Genomic DNA, 20,957 nt, shown 5'->3' on the forward strand with positions numbered 1-20,957 from the left:
AAGACCCAGTCTGTCCCAGAGGGAATAGTCCTTTGGATTTGTCAAAGAAAGAAAGATGTGTTGGATTGTGACAACTCCATGGATAGTAGAAGATCATCTGTTGAATTGGGAGGTGCAGAGGAAAACTGAACTGGAGGAGAAAGCAATGTTTGAAGCACCTGTTATCTCTTGGCATGAGTTTTCTGCCAAGTCTGGGATCTTTATCAAATGCCCTTTTCTTGAATCAACCAACGGCAATGCTGACACATTGAATTTAATCATCACTTTTGCTGTAAGGCAGCTTCTGAGGTATGGGAAGTGGTCTTTTTCCTGTGTCTTGGTATTATTTTTTTTGTCATTGGGCTTTGTGCTGTAGTGGTAGGTATTTGTTCAAGGCTTTTTCTTTTGGAGGTAAGAGTGTTGGGCTTGGAGCTCAGTCTCGAATTTGCAAAGATGCATGCTTGACTGCTGAGATTTGGGTGACCTTGGTTCTGAGTAGAATTGCTCGAAGCTAAGTTGAGATAATTTTAAAGATCAGTTCCACTCCTGGGACATCAGTCATTCTTGCTCACCTCATGTTTTTCAATTTGGTTATCTATAACAGGCTATAACATAGGATCAAGACTGTCTCTTGAAATTCTCATTTATTGGAAGTACAAGTAAATTAATGTCAGTGTCTGCTCCAAAGACAACATTCGCAGTAATGATGTTCAAATTACACTCTGTGAGCTAGGTGCTTATCGTCTGAAGAAAAGTGTCTCGACCCGAAATGTCACCCATTACTTCTCACCAGAGATGCTGCCTGTCCTGCTGAGTTTCTCCTGAATTTTGTGACTATCTTCGGTTTAAACCAGCATCTGTAGTTCTTTCCTCCACATACTTCATATGTGTGCTAGATACCACGTTGCCAAACAGAGATTTGATGCCAGGCCCTGCCAAAGGCGAACAGACAAAAAGATTCAAAGGTGCACTCCAAGCCTTAAATTGCCGAATAGTTTACAAAAACAACAAATCCATTCCAGCTAATTATTGACCACTTGAAGATGTCATCGGCAGGCTTGTTAAGTGGCACTTACTCTTAACGAGATCCCCCTCCTCGCTCTCAGTGGTCCCCTCTCCTTGCTCTCTACACGGCAAGATTATCAAACCTGAATACTATACTCCAAGTGCTTTTGATGGCATTATGTTGTGAAATTTACATTTTGATTTATGCTTAATATATGGATGCACTTCTAAGGGAACAATGTCTTAAGCCACTTGGCAAGCATTATGAATAAAGCATGTAGATCAGATTTTAGATTTATTTTGCATAAATGTAGCATGCAAAATGTGTCGTTGAAAACTTTCTGCAAGAAACAACAAATCTGCGTTAGCAAATTTGAAAATTGTATCAAGTTCTGAAGCAGCAGTAGTCTCAGCATTCCCAGATATTTTATCCTACAGGATTTATTTCAGTCGTTATTACTTTTTCCAGTTTGTCAGAATTAAAGATGCTCTCTGTGATTTGTTGATTTACGTATTTACGTTGGAGTATTTAAGTATCAACTTTGTCAATTTCAGTGCACTCTTGGAACATAAAACAGTACAGCACAGGAACGGGCCCTTCAGCCCACAATGGCCATGCCGACATGATGCCAAGTTAAACTGATCGCACCTGCCTAGACATGATCCATATCCCTCTATTCCCTGAACTTCCATGTGCCTATCTAAAAGCCTCTTAAAAGCCACTGTCGTATCGGTCTCCACCACAAACACTGACAATATGTTTCAGGCCCCCATTACTCTGTCAAAAATAAACTTGCCCTCTGTATTAAAAAAAAAAAGTCCTGTGTAACGAAACAAAAGCTTGGCCTGCTTTAAAATCTTCTGTATCATTATTACTTAGATTTCACATTAGGTTTATGAAGGGCACATTCTTTAATTGTTACTAATTTTTACAATGTTTTTTTGATGTGGAGCATTAAAGCTTTCACGTCCAATATCCAAAATGGCGCTAGGCCGACACTGCAACGCTGCCAGGACAACGGGGGCCTTTATGGTCATACGCATTTAAAGTAACTTGGACTTTGAAAATAAGCTGGCGACTCTTGTACATTGTCTCACTGGACTATTTCTATACACTTTGTACTTAAGGTAATATTGTGCTATGTATAGTAATACTTTACTGAAATGTATGCAAAAAATAATTTTGCTGTACCTCATGTACATGTGACAATAAAGAACCATTGAACCATCAGAAAATCCTTCAGTGAAAGTGCCGTAATTTTCTCCATGCTCTCATTAATGTCTCACTTCTACCTGAAGCCTCCGCATAAGGCTTTTACATTTGACTTTTAATGATATAAAATGACAGGAAACCTTGAACAGCACCATCATAACATTAGCTTCCTTCGGAAATCTTTCCTGTAAAAAGGCTTTCTGTTTTAATACTTTGGTTAATTGGAGGTTTCAAAAGTGTTATAATAACAAGCAAGAATGTTGGAAATATATTTCCAGAAGTGAAACTAGGTAAGAATGTGTGCAAAAGCTGACTGGCAAAATAATATATTTGCTATCTTTTTTCCAGTTTTTGAGATGCTTATTAATATCAGGCTTTGTGATGGTACCATTAGTGGGAAAATGTCTATTTATCCACACGTGGAATTGAAAACTTAAAACAACTTCCCTCTACATTTAAAAGCTCAAGGGTCTTTGTATTAACTGACCATTTATAGTTTCACTTTGTGTTCCTGCAGGATGCCCACTGGAAATACTAATTCAGTTGTTATGGTGATGTCCAGCAGCACTAATATCAAAAATAATTGAAATGGGCAAACATTGCATTTATAGGCATGTTTTCCTCCACATTGTATATTTGATCTGGGGCTAAATCATGTTGTTTTTTCAGATTTATTGAAGATGTCAATGTCAATATTAATCTGCCAGTTCTTGATCTGATTTCTACTTAACTATTATGTCCAGTCGATTTATTCCACAGGTTACACAAAAAAGCTGGAGAAACTCAGCGGGTGCAGCAGCATCTATGGAGCGAAGGAAATAGGCAACGTTTCGGGCCGAAACCCTTCTGGCCGAAACCCTCTCTGTCCTGGGTCTCCTCCATGGCCACAGCGAGCAGCACCGGAAATTGGAGGAACAGCACCTCATATTCCGTTTGGGGAGTCTGCACCCTGGGGGCATGAACATCGAATTCTCCCAATTTTGTTAGTCCTTGCTGTCTCCTCCCCTTCCTCAGCCCTCCTGCTGTCTCCTCCCATCCCCCAGCCTTCTGGCTACTCCTCCTTTTCCCTTTCTTGTCCCCACCCACCCCCGCCCCCGATCAGTCTGAAGAAGGGTTTCGGCCCGAAACGTTGCCTATTTCCTTCGCTCCATAGATGCTGCTGCACCCGCTGAGTTTCTCCAGCTTTTTTGTGTAACCTTCGATTCTCCAGCATCTGCAGTTCCCTCTGAAACACGATTTATTCCACAGTTGAGGCTGAAGTAGGAAAACTAACTGTCAGAAAATGCCTACAATTCAGCTTGGCACATTTGATCTTGAAAATCATGTTCCTTTGCAATGAACACCCTCATAATTTGAGTGCAAATTATGTACATAAAGTGTATTGGTCTAATTTAATTTTATTCTATAGCATGCTGTTTGTGTACAATTCTAGTTGGTTCAGTGAAATTATTCTATTATTTGTACTTTGATATTGTAAAGGATGGGGGAGCCTGTGTTACATTCCTTCAATAAAATATATATTTTTTCAAAGTAGTCAGAGAGAGGAGGACCCGAAAAGTTGCCTATTTCCTTCGCTCCATAGATGCTGCCTCACCCACTGAGTTCCTCCAGCATTTTTGTCTACCATGTATTTTCAAGTTTCTTTCAAACGTTTGTCTTATTATGCAATAACACCCTTGTTTCTAATGTTATAAATGCCCTTCGTTAATCTAGAGGCAGCGGTAGACTTGCTGCTTCACAGCGCCAGAGACCCAGGTTCGATTCTGACTAGGGATGCTGTCTGTATGGAGTTTGTTTGTTCTCCCCGTGACCTGTGTGGGTTTTCCCTTCGATCTTCGGTTTCTTCCCGCACTCCAAAGACATACAGATTTGTAGGTTAATTGGCTTGGTGTAAATGAAAAATTGTCCACATTGTGTGTCGGATAGTGTTAATGTGCGGGGATCACTGGTCAGTGTGGACTCGGTAGGCCGAAGGGCATGTTTCCGCACTGTATCTTTAAGCTAAAATATGTGGCCGGCCAGAAAATTGGTGAATTTTGGAAATGGCAATTTTGGAATGAATTAACTCCTAAGAAATATTAAAATAGACTGTGGGAGCTTTTACAACATTTTTTTAAAAAGTAGCCAGAGGATAAGACTGGGGAAATAATGGTAGGAAGGAAGTGAATCGTTAGGACATGGACAACATTTATTGTATGTCCTAATGATAGCAGAAACTTTGTTTAGTAGAAAATTGGGATTAATTTAAAATAATCATCAAAAGAAAAGGCTGAAAATTCCCTTTCTGTTTATAGTCTATATTTTGGCTTCTTGGAAAAAAGTTCCACAGTGAGTGCATTGTTTGTGATTATCCAAAATTCTGATTCTGATAATGTGCCAAGTGGCAAAAATAATACCCCTTATCAAGAAAGGAGAGAAACTAAAAGCAGGAAACTATACATGTAGGAAAGAAATGCTGATGCTGGTTTAAATTGAAGGCAGACACAAAATGCTGGAGTAACTCAGCGGGACAGGTAGCATCTCTGGAGAGAAGGAATGGATGACGCTTCGGGCCGAGGCCCTTCTTCAGATTGATTATGTTCAGTCTGAAGACCATTCCTTCTCTCCAGAGATATGTTAGTCTTTCAGGAAATAGCATGGAAACTTCTAGATGAATACAGGGAGCAACATCAAAATAGGCTTTTTGCAGGGGGGTTAAACCTGGGGAGATTCCCGGCTCTAAGGGCCGGGGAGCCTCAGCCTCTGGCCCTACATGCGACGCACCAGGGGCGAGCCCAGTCGTCTCGCCGCCTTCATGCTGCTCGCTCTCTCCTCTCCAAAAACTGGAAGCACGCCACGTGGGGTGGTGCAACGGGAGCTTCATGCCGTTACCAGACAACTGGCACGTACTGCGAAGGAGACACAGATTTAGTGTTGCGCTCTGCGTCTGCATCCACCACCCAAGGACCTTGCTTTGTTGCAACACTGCAAACCCATGTCCAATGCAACGTTCTTCAATTTTTACCCCTCTCTCCCCGCCACCGCCTTTGCTCCACCCAACACTGCGTTTGGTGACGCCTGCCACCTCGAACGGATGTCTCAATCAAAATAATCAAAATCCGTTATAAAGAGAGCCACAATGAAGAGGGTAGACTGTAATGACTGGTCAGCAATTTGCAATGATAATAGTAGAGGTTAACACAATGTTCACCGAACAGCCAAAGTAAACAACTTCTAGAGCGCACGTAAATATGGAAACCCTGAAGTTGCAGTTGATGATTCTCTGTCCCGCCATAGGGATTGCAATCTTGTTAGGAACGGTGAAATGCATGTCATTGGGACTGGTCGGCTTTTGTGAGCAGAATTCTTGGAGGCCAGCAGCTGCTGATTGGAAAATTTATGATAGTGTTTTATCAGTTAATGTTCTTTTTCAACAGTTATTTGTGGTACCAGGAAGAAATGTGGCTGTATATTAAGTGCTACTATGCACATATGATTTAGAAGATTTAAATAAAATTTCTATGGCAAAAGTGTCGGAGACAGGGTAGCTGGCACATGGAGTGATTGATATAATGGAAGGATTGCTATACTAGGATGTATGAGCAGCAGGACAAATTCAGCAAAGATTGATGTATCAGAATCGAAAAAAAATTGATTCAAATTTTTAAAAGAAATGGATGGTATATGATTAGTACAAATGTTATATTGGGTAGTACCAGCTGGTCAATGTATTTATGTTATGTTCTTAGTATTTTTTTTAAGCTTGTTAAGTGATCGTTTTGATTCTTTTTAATTGCATTCTCAGTTGAATGAATTTTCGTAGTGAATTAGCTTGGATTTTATATTTTTTAATTGAGAATATTTGATCATATTGATCACTTGGTTTTAATTTGAATTCTGAAGTGTTAAAAATGAAATTTGAAGGTACTAAAAGTATCATGCTTGCAATGCTGTATGAGCAATATTGTATTGTAATAACTCAGATTTTAATAAAGGGCATTTTTATACATTTTGGTTTCACCATATAGAAATTACAGCAGTGTTTATACATAGTCCCCCAATTTCAGGGCACCATAATGTTTGGGACACAGCAATGTCGTGTAAATAAAAGTAGTCAAGTTTAGTATTTTGTTGCAAATCCTTTGCATGCAATGACTGCTTGAAGTCTGTGATTCACGGACATCACCAGTTGCTGGATGTTTTCGCTGGTGATGCTCTGCCAGGCCTGTATTGCAGCCATCTTTTGTTTTGGGGGCTAGTCTCCTTCAGTTTTCTCTTCAGCATATAAAAGGCATGCTCAATTGGGTTAAGATTGGGTGATTGACTTGGCCACTCAAGAATTGACAATTTTTTAGCTTTGAAAAACTCCTTTGCTGCTTTAGCTGTATGTTTGGGATCATTGTCTTGCTGTAGAATGAACCGCCGGCCAACAAGTTTAGATGCATTTGTTTGAACTTGAGCAGATAGGATGTGTCTATATATTTCAGAATTCATTATGCTACTACCATCAGCAATTGTATCATCAATGAAGATAAGTGATCTAGTACCTTCAGCACCCATACATGCCCAGGCCACATCACCCCCACCACTGTGTTTCACAGATGAGGTGGTATACATTGGATCTTGGGCAGTTCCTTTTGTCCTCCATACTTTGCTCTTGCCATCACTGATATGTTATTCATCTTATCAGTCCACAAGACCTTTTTCCAGAGTTGCGGCTGCTCTTTTTAGTACTTCTTGGCAAACTAACCGGACCATCCTATTTTTGCGGCTAACCAATGGTTTGCATCTTGCAGTGTAGCCTCTGTATTTCTGTTCATGAAGTCTTCTGCGGACAGTGGTCATTGACAAATCCACACCTGACTGCTGAAGAGTTTTTGTTCTGTCGGACAGGTGTTTGGGCATTTTTGTTTATTACAGAGAGAATTATTCTGTCATCAGCTGTGGAAATCTTCCTTGGCCTGCCAGTCCCTTTGTGACTAGTAAGCTCACCAGTGCTCTCTTTCTTCTTAATGTTCCAAACAGTTGATTTTGGTAAGCCTAAGGTTTGTCTGATGTATCTAACAGTTTTTTATTGTTTCTCAGTCTCATAATGGCTTCTTTGACTTTCATTGGCACATCTTTGGCCCTCATGTTGATGAACAGCGATAAAAGTTTCCAAAGGTGATGGAACGATTGTGCTAAAAGCTCTCTTATCCCTGCTTTAAGTAGGCAATTAAACACACCTGAGCAATTACAAACACCTGTGAAGCCATGTGTCTCAAACATTGTTGTGCCCTGAAATGGGGGGGACTATATATAAACACAGCTGTAATTTTTACATGGTGGAACCAAAATGTATAAAAATGGCCTTTAATAAAATCTAACAATGTGCACTATAACCACATGTAATTATTTCTATTACAAATCTCAAATTGTGGAATACGGAGGCAAATATATACAGGATGGGTCTTTGTCCCAATATTATGGAGGGCACTGTAGTCAGTCAGACAGCACAGAAATGGGTTCTTTCACTGTACTTTTCCAGGGCAACAGTAATGTATTCATACATATTCATGCATATGTTAATGAGTTGGTGTTATATATAAGCAGGGAATGTTGGGTAATAAATCTCTCTCATGATCCTGGCAACCTGCGTGTAAGTTGTTATTCATTCTGCCGCCCGAAATATAACAAAATTGGCGACGAGGATGGGAAAGAGTTTGTGAACTCATCCTTTAAATACAGTGCAGGACTGTTTTGTAACATGCAACATTGTAAACGGTACATCTGGAGTTGTGTCGTAGTTGTTTGTGAGCTGGACACGATAGGCCGTAGATCCTTCTATGCAGGGGACTGTAGTTTAAAACAGCAGCTGGACAAATCGTCGAGAGTTTGTCAGGCTATCTCTATGTTGTGTCTATGTGGCAAGATTGTATGATTTTATTTTTGTCGAGTTCCTCAAGCTGAATACCCTTTGTACAGCTAAGTTTTAGATGAAATGTTACACCAGAACAGACCGGAAATCAGGGTTTTTGAACGGACTTAAAAAAAAAAGAGAACGACACAATGGCAGTGTCCACGGGCTACATCGGAAATCTTGGCACATTTGACAAGAGTAGAGAGCAGCTCAGCTCCTATATGGAGAGAGCAAACATGTTTTTCACGGCAAACAACATAATGGAGAATAGTGACTGAAATAAATAAGACCGTTTGCGAATGCATGAAAGCGATTCTGTTCACGGAGATCAGTCCTGATGTGTGCGACACACTCGTGAATCTCCTTGTGCCCATAAAGGCAAAAGACTTGCCATTCAATGACATGAAGAAGTTGGAGGAGCATTTCAACCCATAGCCTCTCGAAATTGCAGAAAGCTATAAATTTGGCACTAGAAACCAGAAGCAGAATGAAACAATCAATGAATACATTGTTGCCTTGAAAGACTTAACTGTGCACTGTAACTTTGGAACCTTTCTCGGATGCGCACTACGCAACAGATTTGTTTGTGGTCTAGTGGATGCACAAAATCAGTCCAAACTCATGAACACTCCAGATCTTACATTCATGAAAGCATGCAAGATTGCTACCACAATGGAGATGGCATCAAAGAATGCTCGCGAGTTTCGTCCGCCATGGACTGCAGTGGCCATTTACAGTCCTAAGGCAGTGCCTATGGCCAAACCAAGAGGCGCTAAACCAAAAACAAAGTATAGTGGGGAGCCGAGTTCAGCCAGTTGTTATCGTTGCAACGGTAATCACTCATCCCAATTTTGTCAGTTTAAAATGGCCAAGTCCTATAACTGCCAGAAGAAAGGCCATATCGCCTCAGCATGTCGGGCCAAGCTTAAAATAGGAAACCAACAATCTGCTGTGAAATAAGCGACAACACCAGAAAGGAGTTCATAACTTGGAGATGAACCCAGATGGAAGTGAACTTGGGTACTACACCATTTATGCAAGTAACATCAATAAGCCTACAACCAGCCAAGGCAAGGACTTTCAAACTAAACTAATGATAAATGAACAGCTAATCGATATGCGTATGGACACGACAGCAGATTGTTCGGTCATGAACAAAGACCTGTACGAAACAAAGTTCCCACAGATACCATTGTTTGAGAGTAAGGTCAAGCTGAGAACCTACTCCGGCAATGTTTTGGAGACATGTGGACAAAAGAACTGTAAAGTTCAGCATAATGGTCAGTCAGTAACACTGCCCATCATAGTGGCCAGCTACAGAAATAAACCAACCCTCCTTGGAAAGGATTGGCTGAGTAGAATAGAATTAGACTGGAAGAACATTTTCAGCGTTGATTTATCCAAATCACGTCTTGAAAACATCATAAGCAAACATGCAAACATTTTGCATGTTACATGGGAATAACAGGGTACTCTGCACATATTCGACTTGAGCAAGATGTGAGACCTGTGTATTGTCAACCAAGACCTGTACAATATGCACTAAAGCAACAAGTGGAGGAAGAAGTCGACAGGTTAGAGCGGAATGGAGTATTCGTGAAGACCGACCATAGTAACTGGGCAACGGCAATTGTGGCCGTACCCAAGGCCGACAAAACTGTTCGACTATGTGGTGACCACAAAGTCTCAATCAACCAAGCCGTTGATGACGAACAATGTCCGTTACCAACCTCGCAAGATCTGTACGCAGAATGTAGCGGAGCAAGAGTCTTCACTAAACTGGATTTGTCTCACACTTACGCCCAACTCAATGTCGACAAGGAAAGTCAGCGATATTTGACTCAAAACACACATTAGGGTCAGATACAAAGCTGCCCTATGATATGAAATTCTCCCCTAAAATTGCTTCAGTCTGTCATGGACAAAATGTTACAAGGCATTCCGCACTGTGTGTGCAACCAGGATGACCTACTGATATTCACAGAGGGCATGGTAGAACATCTGGAAATCCTTGAGCAAGTTCTCAGACGATTGAACTGCCACAATGTCAAACTTCGACAAAGTAAATGTGCATTTGCGCAGTCAGAGGTGGTTTACTTTGGACTCAAAGTAGATGCCTCCGGACCACCCTATGAAGGCGAAAGTTGAAGCAATAGTGAATGCTCCAAAACCCAACAATGTGTCAAAGCTACGATCATTCCTTGGGATGGTGCAGTTCTATGCACGATTCCTTCCAGATTTAGCAACTGTGCTAAAGCCACTACATCATCTGCTACAAAAAGATGTGAAATGGATGTGGGGAAAGGAACAGCAACGTGTATATGACGTCTGCAAGGAAAACTTGAAAAGTGACAAACTCCTTGTTCACTACGATACGACACGCGAGATGAAACTTGCTTATGATATTTCAAGTTATGGTGTAGGTGCAGTGATCTCCCACGTAACGAATGACGGTCAGGAAAAGCCTATTGCTTTTGCAAACCGCACCTAATCACCAAGTGAACGCAATTATACACAGATAGAAAAGGAAGCACTCCGCATCGTGTTCGGAATCAAGAAATTCCAATCAGTTTCTTCTCGGCAGACCATTCATCCTAGTGACTGATCACAAGCCACTACTAGTAATACTTGGTCCCAAGCCAGCTATACCTTCCATGGCTGCATCAAGGATGCAGCACTGGGCAATTTTGCTGTCTCAATATGACTACAAGGTTGAGTACAGAAGCTCCAAGTGCAATGCAGTTGCAGATGCGTTGTCCCGGTTGCCACATGAGAACTCTGATGTGGGAAGTGAGAACTCAATCTACACACTACAAGTTGTAGATGAAGACTTTCCGGTGACTGCAACAGAAATTGCAGCAGAAACAGAGAAATGTACTGTGCTGAAGCGGGTCTATGAACAGACATTGAACGGTTGGACTGAAATCGACAGTTCTGAACTCAGAGCTGAAGCCTTTCCATAATCAACGCCACGAATTATCATGTGAGCAGGGATGCATTGTGGGGTTACAGAGTCTTTGAGAAGCAAAATTATGAATGAACATCATGCCGAACTTCCTGGCATAGTAAGCATGAAGTCAATTGCCAGATGTTTTGTGTATTGGCTTGGTATTGACAGCGACATCAAGTCACTGGTAAGCAAATATAGCGTCTGCCAAAATTGCCGGAGTAAACCAGCAAAAACACCACTGCAACCCTGGTCATGGCCAATTAGACCTTTTCAAAGTTCATGTAGATTTTTGTGGAAAGGGTATTGATCACTTTCTGGTACTAGCAGATAGTCATTCCAAATGGATTGAGGTTAAGCATATGGGGTCAAGCACTACTACTGAGTGTACCATAGATGAGTTGAGATCCATTTTTGCGTGCCCTGGTTTACCGGAAGAACTTGTTTCTGACAACGGGCCTCAGTTTAATTCAGAATAGTTCAAAGAGTTCATGCAGCAGAATGGTGTAAAAAAGCACACACTTGTTTTCCCCCATACCATCCAGCCTCCATTGGGTTGGCGGAAAGGTCTGTTAGAGTGGTCAAATATGCTCTCAAGAAACAGGTTTTGCAGGGTAGTTCAAAGCTTAGCATGAAACATCGTTTGGCTAGTTTCTCGCTGAAATACAGAACCACACAACACACAACAGGTTACTCATCTGCAGAACTGTTGATGAAGAGGCCAAGAATATGCCTAAGTCTAGTTCGACCCAATTTGCCCATGAGTGTTGAGCAAAAACAGTTAAGTCAAAAACGCCATTTTGACTGCCACAAAAAGGAGAGGTACTTCAAGCCAGATGAGCAGGTTCGTGTTCTCAGCCCTCCCAACAAGTCCAGTCGAGACAAATGGGATGTTGGGAAAATAGTGGAAGTGTGTGGAACAAAAAGATACTTAGTTGAAGTTGGAGATAGGATTAAAAGTGTTAGTACAGACAAAGAAACAGATTCCTCTGGTCAAAGTCAGGGTATTAAAACAGAGCTAAACAAGCCAACAGTTGAGTCAACACCTAAACCTGTTACACCTGTTACTGTTAGACGATCAGGCAAGATCCATAAACCAGTCGTCAGATTAGGTTTATAAGTTAAGTAACTCAGTGTATAGGTAAAATGAAAATATTTATTTATCATTTAAGATTTCATAAATAATGGTTTAAATCGAGTATCACCACAACAAAATTGTAACTGAGTACTTAGATTTAATACTTAAAAAAAAGGAGAGCAGTGTAATGTGTTCATGCATATTCATGTATATGTTAATGAGTATACAAGCAGGGAATGTTGGGTAATAAATCTCTCGTTGTCCAGGCAAACTGCGTGTAAGTTGTTATTCATTCTGCCGTCCAGAATATAACACCAACCAAGATGTCCCCTTCTAAACTAGTCTCATTTGCCTGCATTTCCCCACAACCTAGTAAACCCTTCCTATCTAGATTCCTGTCAAAGTATTTTAAATGTTATTGTACCTTCCTCAACTACCTCCTCTAGCAGCTCATTACTTATACTCTCTGTGATGTATATGTAATATAAATGCCAGCGCCCCCGGAGGCCAAGAGCAGAAGCTGGCAAATGTGCCTGTGCCTCGTGACTGAGGTCAAGTGACCTTCTAGAAGTTTCAGGTAGACAAAAGTGCTGGAGAAACTCAGCGGGTGCAGCAGCATCTATGGAGCAAAGGAAATAGGCAACGTTTCTGGCCGAAACCCTTCTTCAGGCTGATGTAGGATGGGGGTGGTGGGGGGGGGGGGGGGTGGCGAGAAGAAAGGAGAAAGGAAGAGGAGGAGCCAGAGGGCTGAGGGAGAGGTGAGACGGGGAGGCGGGGAGCAGACAGCAAGGGCTACCGGAAATTGGAGAAGTCCATGTTTATGCCGCTAGGGTGCAAACTGCCCAAGCAGAATATGAGGTGCTGCTCCTCCAATTTCCGGTGGTGCTCACTCTGGCCATGGAGGAGGCCCAGGACAGAAAGGTCAGATTCGGAATGGGAGGGGGGGAGTTGAAGTGCTGAGCCACAGGGAGATCAGGTTGGTTAATGCGGACCGAGTGGAGGTGCTCGGCGAAACGATCGCCAAGCCTACGCTTGGTCTCACCGATGTAGATCAACTGACATCTAGAGCAGCGGATGCAATAGATGAGGTTGGAGGCGATGCAGATGAACCTCTGTCGCACTTGGAACGACTGCTTGGGTCCTTGAATGGAGTCGAGGGGGGAGGTAAAGCGACAAGTGTAGCATCTCTTACGGTTGCAAGGGAAAGTGCCCGGGGACGGGGTGGTGCGGGAAGGGAAGAATTGACCAGGGAGTTCTGGAGGGAGCGGTCTTTGCGGAAAGCAGACGGGTTGAGATGGGAAGATGTGGCGAGTGGTGGGGTCACGTTGGAGGTGGAGAAAACGACGGAGGACTATTTGTTGTATGTGACGGCTAGTGGGGTGAAAGGTGAGGACTAGGGGGACTCTGCCCTTGTTACGAGTGAGGGGATGGGGAGAGAGAGCAGTGTTACGGGGTATTGAAGAGACCCTGGTGAGAGCCTTATCTATAGTAGGGGAGGGGAACCCCTGTTACCTGAAGAATGAGGACATTTCCGATGCTCTGGTGTGGAACACCTCATCCTGGGAGCAGATGCGGCGTGGATGGAGGAATTGAGAGTAGGGGATGGAGTCCTTACAGGAAGCAGGGTGGGAAGAATTGTAGTCTAGATAGCCATGGTAATCAGTGGGTTTATAGTGGATGTCGGTCAGAAGTCTATCACCTGCGATGGAGATAGTGAGGTCAGGAAATGGTAGGGAAGTGTCGGAAATGGTCCAGGTGTATTTGAGTGCCGGATGGAAGTTAGTGGCGAAGCGGATGAAGTCAGTCAGTTGTGTGTGGGTGCAGGAGGTAGTACCAAAGCAATTGTCGATGTAGCGGAGGTAGAGGTCGGGGATGGGGCCCCGGTACATCTCGAACAAGGATTGTTCGCATACCGTACATGGGATCCGCGTGCCCATAGGCCTTGTATTTGGAGGAAATGGGAGGAGTCAAATGAGAAGTTATTAAGGGTAAGGACCAGTTCCGCTAGGCGGAAGAGAGTATCTGTAGACGGGGATTGGTTGGTTCTCCGGTCGAGGAAGAACCGGAGGGCTTTGAGACCCTCCTGGTGGGGGATGGAGGTGTAGAATGACAGGACATCCAAGATGAAGATGAGGGGATGGAGGCCTAGAGAATGGAATGCCCGGAGACGACAGTGAGTGTCTGAGGTGTCTTGAACATGGGTAGGGAAGGATTTTACCTTGGGGGATAGGATGGAATCAAGGTATGTGGGAGTAAGTTCTGTAGAGCACGAACAGGCAGAGACAATGGGTCAACCAGGACAGTCAGGTTTGTGGATTTTTAGGAAAAGGTAAAATCGGGCCGTGCGGGGCTGGGAATGATGAGGTTGGAGGCTTGCGGGGGTGGGGGGGGGCAGGGAGCCGGAGTGGATGAAGTCAGTGATGGTGCTAGTGATAATGGCCTGGTGCTCGTCTGTGGGGTCATGGTCCAGGGGTAAGTAGGAGGAGGTGTCCCAAGAGTTGGCGCGTGGCCTCAGCTTTGTTGAAATTGATGTGCCAGACTACCACGGCACCTCGCTTGTCGGCGGGTTTGATAACCCAGTCTGGGTTGTTGTGGAGTGAGTCGATGGTTGTACGTTCAGGCGGGGAGAGGTTGGAGTGAGACGGGAGTGGAGAAGTTAAGGCGGTTGATGTCCCGCCGGCAGTTTTGAATAAAAAGGTCTAAAGCCGGAGGTCCATGAGGGGGGTTCCAAGAGGAGGGGATCCGTTGGAGACCGGAAAAGGGATCATCAATAGAGGGCGAAGTTTCAGTTAATTGTAGAATAAACTCTTCTTTCAAGATGTCGGAGATGTATTCATTGTGCTAGTCACAACAGGGTCATACAGCGGACATTATATGGTGTCAGTAAAAATGGAGGGACTCAAGCCACCGGGACCACTCTCCATGCAAGAAGAAGAAGCATGAGCGACTGTGCCGAAAAACAAAAAGAAAACTCGGAGCCGAGGACAGTCAACCTCGGACCTGCATTCATTGTGCTAGTCACAACAGAGTCGTACAGCGGACATTACACTCTCTCTCTCCCTGTGGAAGAAAGTTACCCCTCAGGTTCCTATTAAATCTTTTCTCACCTTAATCCACTGAACTCCAGTTCTCGATTCCACTACCCTTGGAAAAGACTGTGCATTCACCCCATCTGTTCCCCTCATAAGACTGCCCCTCAACATCCTGCATTCCAGGAAATAGAATCCTTGCTTGCCCAACATTACAACTTGGGCCCTCTATTCCTGTCAATGTCCTCGTACATCTTTGCATTCTTTCCAGATTAATAGCAAAGTTCCTATACCAGGGTAACCAAAACTGAATACTATAAGTGCAGCTTCATCAACATCTTGTATAACTGTAACTGCATAACTGTAAATGTTCCAACTTCTGCACTGACGGAAAGAAATGTATCAAAAGCCACCTCCACCACCCTGTCTACCAGTGATGCAACTTTTGGGGAACTGTACATATACTCCTTGGCACTACAACACTCCCCAGGCCCCTACTATTCACTGTGATCCTTCGCTAAACTCCCAAAGTGTCCTTGGATATCTATCACAATCACAACAATACTTTATTAGCCAACTATGCTTTGCAACATACGAGGAATTTCATTTGCCAAGTCAGTCATACAATAAAATGCAACGGAACACACATAACACATTTTAACATAAACATCCACCACAGTGACTCCTCCCTGTGATGGAAGGCGAAAAAAAGTACAATCTCTTATCTGATCATGTTCTGGAAACGTATCAACCATCATACGTCTTAGGACGTCCAGAGCCTTATATGGACTGTCTTCAAGGCTTCTCTTTCATTAAATGCCTCAGGTTCTCTGGTCATTGTGTCTTTCGCCGCAATAAAAATGAAGGAGAAATATTTATGGAGGGCCTTGCCCACCTCCTGTAGCTTCACACATAGATAACCACTTTGGTTTCTGGGGAGACCTATTCTCTCTGTCTCATTACCCTTTTAATATAAAATATCTTTGGATTCTCTTTGGATGCAGGAGATTTGCATTTCTTATTTTCTCCCTTTAAGGCTTGGTGTCTTTGCCAGCACTGCACCAATGATGTGGGGGGCAGCCTGGCCCAGGATTCTTTCACTGTCGTTCTGTGCAGTTACTGCAGGCTGCGCTTGATCTGCATGCAGGGCAGAAACTTAAATCTTAGCGACAAAATGCCACCATTTTGTTTCTTGAGTAAAATAGATCCTGCTTTAGTGACATCCTATTTCCCTCCTATTTTATCATAACTGTAAATACTACTAATCTGCTTTTGCCATGCTGTAAATGCCTAGGAGCATTACTGCCATCACATGTCAGTCATAGAAAAGCTCAAATGTCAGTGGCAGATATAGTTGTATAACATAGAAACAAGCCTTTCGGCCCACCATATCCATGTTGACTATGATGTCTAGTTTGTCAAACTATGCAAATTATTTCACAAGGTGGCATTGACAGATATTACATATCAAAAACAAGTTAGAGTGTGCCACCCTCTGGTAAACACGTGCATTGGCTTTGCCTCTCTTTGCAGAATGGTTACCTATATGCTGCACGCTTGCTATCTCTTGAATGGTTGTGTGACCACTTACTGGAATCGAATGGGCACTACAGCATATCTTCAGCCTCCTAAATGCCCCACATTGAATCCAACTGCTTAATAACTTGGAAATGAGGTTGTGCTTGAGTGACAAGAATTATTTGTCTGCTCATACTTGGGATGTGTAAAATATCTTGAAGTTTCCACATGGATGCACTTGGCTTGGGATTTTACAAACATGGCAAAAGTAACACTGATCCACTGCTTTGAGGTTACTGCTTTAGCTGTTCCATGTGTAGTATAGAGAAGGGATCACTGATGCCTGAGACTATGAACTTAGTCTATGTGCTGGGTTTAACATACTGATCCTCTAAAGCTCTTTAACCAAAGGTTGTGGTGGGATACTGGAGGCATTGGTGAATTTTATCACAGATATCTACGTTACTCTAGTACTTCTGTCGGGTTTTTTTAAATCAGTACGTACAATGCTTCAAAGACGTCTCTTTAACGTCTAGTTGATTTGGCCTTAAAAGGAGGCTGCAGTTTAAATTACCATATTGACAATATCAGTGCGGTAAAGGGGCGCAGCACTAGCACTGCTGCCTCACAGCACCAGAGACCCTGGTTTGAGCCTGACCGCTATGGGGGGGGGTTTGCACATTCTCCCTGTTACCATGTGGGTTTTCTTCTGGGTGCTCCAGTTTCCTCCCACATTCCAATGACGTGCAGATTTGTAGGTTAATTGGCTTCTGTAAATTACGCCTTCTGTGTAAGTGGGATAACACAGAACTGATGATCGATGGTCAGTGGGTCAATGGGCCTATTTCAACGTTGTATCTTTAAACTAAAGTGTTCCTCATAAATCGATCCAAAGTACTAGTTTTGAAAGCCTCTGCAAATTCTGCCTGTTACACAAAATTCCTGGCTCTACATCCCATTGGATCTTAATCTGCTTGGATTGTTAGTCTCGCTGTGCAATCTACCTTTTGTATACAGTAGAAATGAAGAACTGCAGATGCTGGTTTATACATAATAGGATGCAAAATGCTGGAGTAACTCAGCAGGGCAGGCAGGATCTGTGGAGAATGTCTCTGGATGATGTTTTGGGTCAAGACCCTTCAGACTGATTGTGGGGAGGAAGAAGAAAGCTAGTAAAGGGGAGAGGTGTGGCAGGCAATAGATCGATATAGACGAGGATTTTTTATGATCGGCAGATGGTTGGACCAGAGGCTAGAAATTAGAAAGGAAGGTGCGAGATGGGTTTAAAGATTTGCACATTGTGAAGCTCGAGGGAGGAATCTATTGATGAGGTGTACCCGTTGTAGCCTCCTGTACGTCGCCATGACCAAGCATAGACTTGGCAACCAATTCACTCGGCACTTGCGCTCGATCTGCTGAGGCCTATTGGATCTCCTGGTTGCTAATGATTTAAACTCCCCTTCCCATTCCCACACTGACGTTTCTGTCTTGGGCTGCCTCCATTGCTAGTGAGGCCATACACAAATAGGAGGAACAGCACCTCGCATTCCACGGGATCCTTATAACCCAACGGTGTGAGCATTGAATTCTCCAATTTAGGTAACCTTTCACACCCTTCCCCCAACCCCTTCCCCCAACCGACCTCCCCTCCCCCCCCCCCCCCCCGCTATTTTCCTCCCTGTGGCTGCACAATTCACAATTCTTCAAGCCTGTCTCACATATTTTCTTATTTCTGGCCTTTGTTCCAACCAGTTGCTTATCAAAACCACCAGTCACCTGTGTCGATGTATTACCTGCCACACTTTGTTCTGTCTCTTTTCCAACTATCTTCTCCCCCCCCCCCCCCCCCCCCCCCCCCCCACCACCTAACAATTAGGCTGAAGGGCCTCGGCCAGAAAAGTCACCTATCCATGTTCTCCAGAGATGCTGCCTGACGTACTTAGTTACTCCAGCACTTTTGTATCCTTTTTGCATTAAGTACTTTATACATAATTTGTTGAAAATTTGATTACAGCAAGATGTAATCTGATTTGTTCAGATAGTTTATCATATATTGCCTCTTTTTGTGATATCTTGTGTTTAGGTATTGGGCAGTCTTACAAATAAAGTTGTGATGTAAATGATTAATTCAACAATAAATTCTAACGCATTATGATATTGCAAGAAACCAAATATTGAGATTTAAAATTCATCACTAAAATTCAATTCTAAGATTGTTTTGCAGATTGTTTCTGTATTTAGTTTACTACTATAATATGAATTGAGTGCAATTTCACATAATTGTGCCACTGTTCTTTCTTTCAGATCTCTCAAAGAATAGATTTATTGATATTCCACAAGAACTTTGTTTGTTTGCACCATTGGAGACACTACATTTATACCACAATTGCATTAAATGCATTCCAGAAACTATTGTTAATCTGCAAATGTTAACTTTTCTAAATATTAGGTAAGTGTTTAGCCTTTATGATGAGCAATTGTAAAATTTACGAACTAATTTGATTAACCTGAATAATTTTTTTATTTAAGAAAGAACTGCAGATGCTGGAAAAATTGAAGGTGTACACAAATGCTGGAGAAACTCAGCGGGTGAGACATCATCTGTGGAGAAAAGGAATAAGCGACGTTTCTGGTCGAGACCCTTCTTCAAACTGAAGAAGAGTCTCGACCCAAAACGTTGCCTATTCCTTTTCTCCACAGATGCTGCCTCACCGGCTGAGTTTCTCCAGCATTTTTGCCTACCTTAATAATCTTTTTTTATGATATGCAACAGTATGGCAACCCCTCAACCTGAAAACTTACTCGGAAAAAGATATGTGTATCATTAAGATTACTTTAAACCTTTTGAAGACTTTTTTTAAATGTTACTCTAATAAAGTCTAATTTAAATAATATAGAAAAGTTGCATGTAAGAAAAGGTACAAATAGATTTGTTATCACTGATGTGAGCAGACATTTCATTTGAAGGGTACTGCTTCTCAACAAGCAGCATTTCCTCTGTCTGCATTTTATTTGTCAAATGTCTGCATTTTATCTGTTTAGACATGGGGTAGGAGTTTGAATCATTTCAGTGATGTTCTGATAAATATAAAACACAATAAGATACTAGTCTGCTGCTACAACTCCTGGAATAACATTAGTTTATGTGATTAATGAAGAACAATTCTAGTCAAGGGAAATATTGGATACATTAGTTGGATTTCCTAATTTAAAGAGCTTTGCTATTTTGCTTAGTAAAAGCAAAGTAGGCAACAGCTGCACCACTCTTATTGCAAGGCATTACATCTCCTGATAGGAATTAGTTTAGTTTAGAGCAACAGCATGGAAATAGACCCTTCGGTTCACCGAGTCCACACTGATCAGCGAACCCCAAACACTATTTCTATCCTACACACTTCGGACAATTTACAGAAGCCAGTTAACCTAAACGCCTGAATGTCTGGAATGTGGGAGGAATCCAGAGTACCTGGAGAAAACCCAGTTACAGGGGGAACGCGCAAACTCCACACAGATCACCCAGTCAGGATCGAACCAAGGCCATTGGGGCTGTAAGGCAGCAACTCTACCACTGTGCCACAAACTACTGAATACATTCACTAGAGCAGCAGGTAATACAGTAAACCCTCGTTATAATGGACCATGGGGGTGAGGGTGAGGGAAATGGTGTCTGTTGTTGTCAATTATCCGCTATAACTGAGTAAGGGATTACTGAGTAATCATTGCACAACTAGTGGAAAAGTAGAAAATCAGAACTGCTGGTTAATACAGAAAATAACAGTGCTATTTTAACTGACTCGGTGGGTCAGGCAGCATCTCCGGTGAACACGGATACAATGCCCACCATAATGTTTGGGACAAAGACCCATCATTTATTTATTTGCCTCTGTACTCCACAATTTGAGATATGTAATAGAAAAAATCACATGTGGTTAAAGTGCACATTGTCAGATTTATTATAGGATATTTTTATACATTTTGGTTTCACCATGTAGAAATTACAGCTGTGTTTATACATAGTCCCCCCATTTCACGGCACCATAATGTTTGGGACACATGGCTTCAAAGGCGTTTGTAATTGATCAGGTGTGTTTAATTGCCTCCTTAATGCGGGTATAAGAGAACTCTCAGCACCTATTCTTTCCTCCAGTCTTACCATCACCTTTGGAAACTTTTACTGCTGTTTTTCAAGATGAGGACCAAAGTTGTACCAATGAAAGTCAAAGAAGCCATTATGAAACTGAGAAACAAGAATAAAACTGTTAGAGACATCAGCCAAACAGGCTTACCAAAATGAACTGTTTTGAATATTA

General features: G+C 42.5%; 1 protein-coding gene across 4 annotated transcripts in view; it reads left to right on the forward strand.

Moving 5' to 3' along the window:
- lrch2 (leucine-rich repeats and calponin homology (CH) domain containing 2) overlaps positions 1 to 20,957 on the forward strand; it is a 105,471-nt gene that overhangs the window by 15,656 nt on the left and 68,858 nt on the right. For all 4 annotated transcript variants that reach the window (XM_055643929.1, XM_055643930.1, XM_055643931.1 and 1 more), the window contains exon 2: positions 18,952 to 19,096. In XM_055643929.1, the coding sequence (XP_055499904.1) occupies positions 18,952 to 19,096 (145 nt within the window). The remainder of the gene's footprint in view (positions 1 to 18,951; positions 19,097 to 20,957) is intronic.

This window comes from Leucoraja erinacea, chromosome 12 (assembly GCF_028641065.1).
Source record: "Leucoraja erinacea ecotype New England chromosome 12, Leri_hhj_1, whole genome shotgun sequence".
In the NCBI taxonomy this organism is placed as follows: Eukaryota; Metazoa; Chordata; class Chondrichthyes; order Rajiformes; family Rajidae; genus Leucoraja; species Leucoraja erinaceus.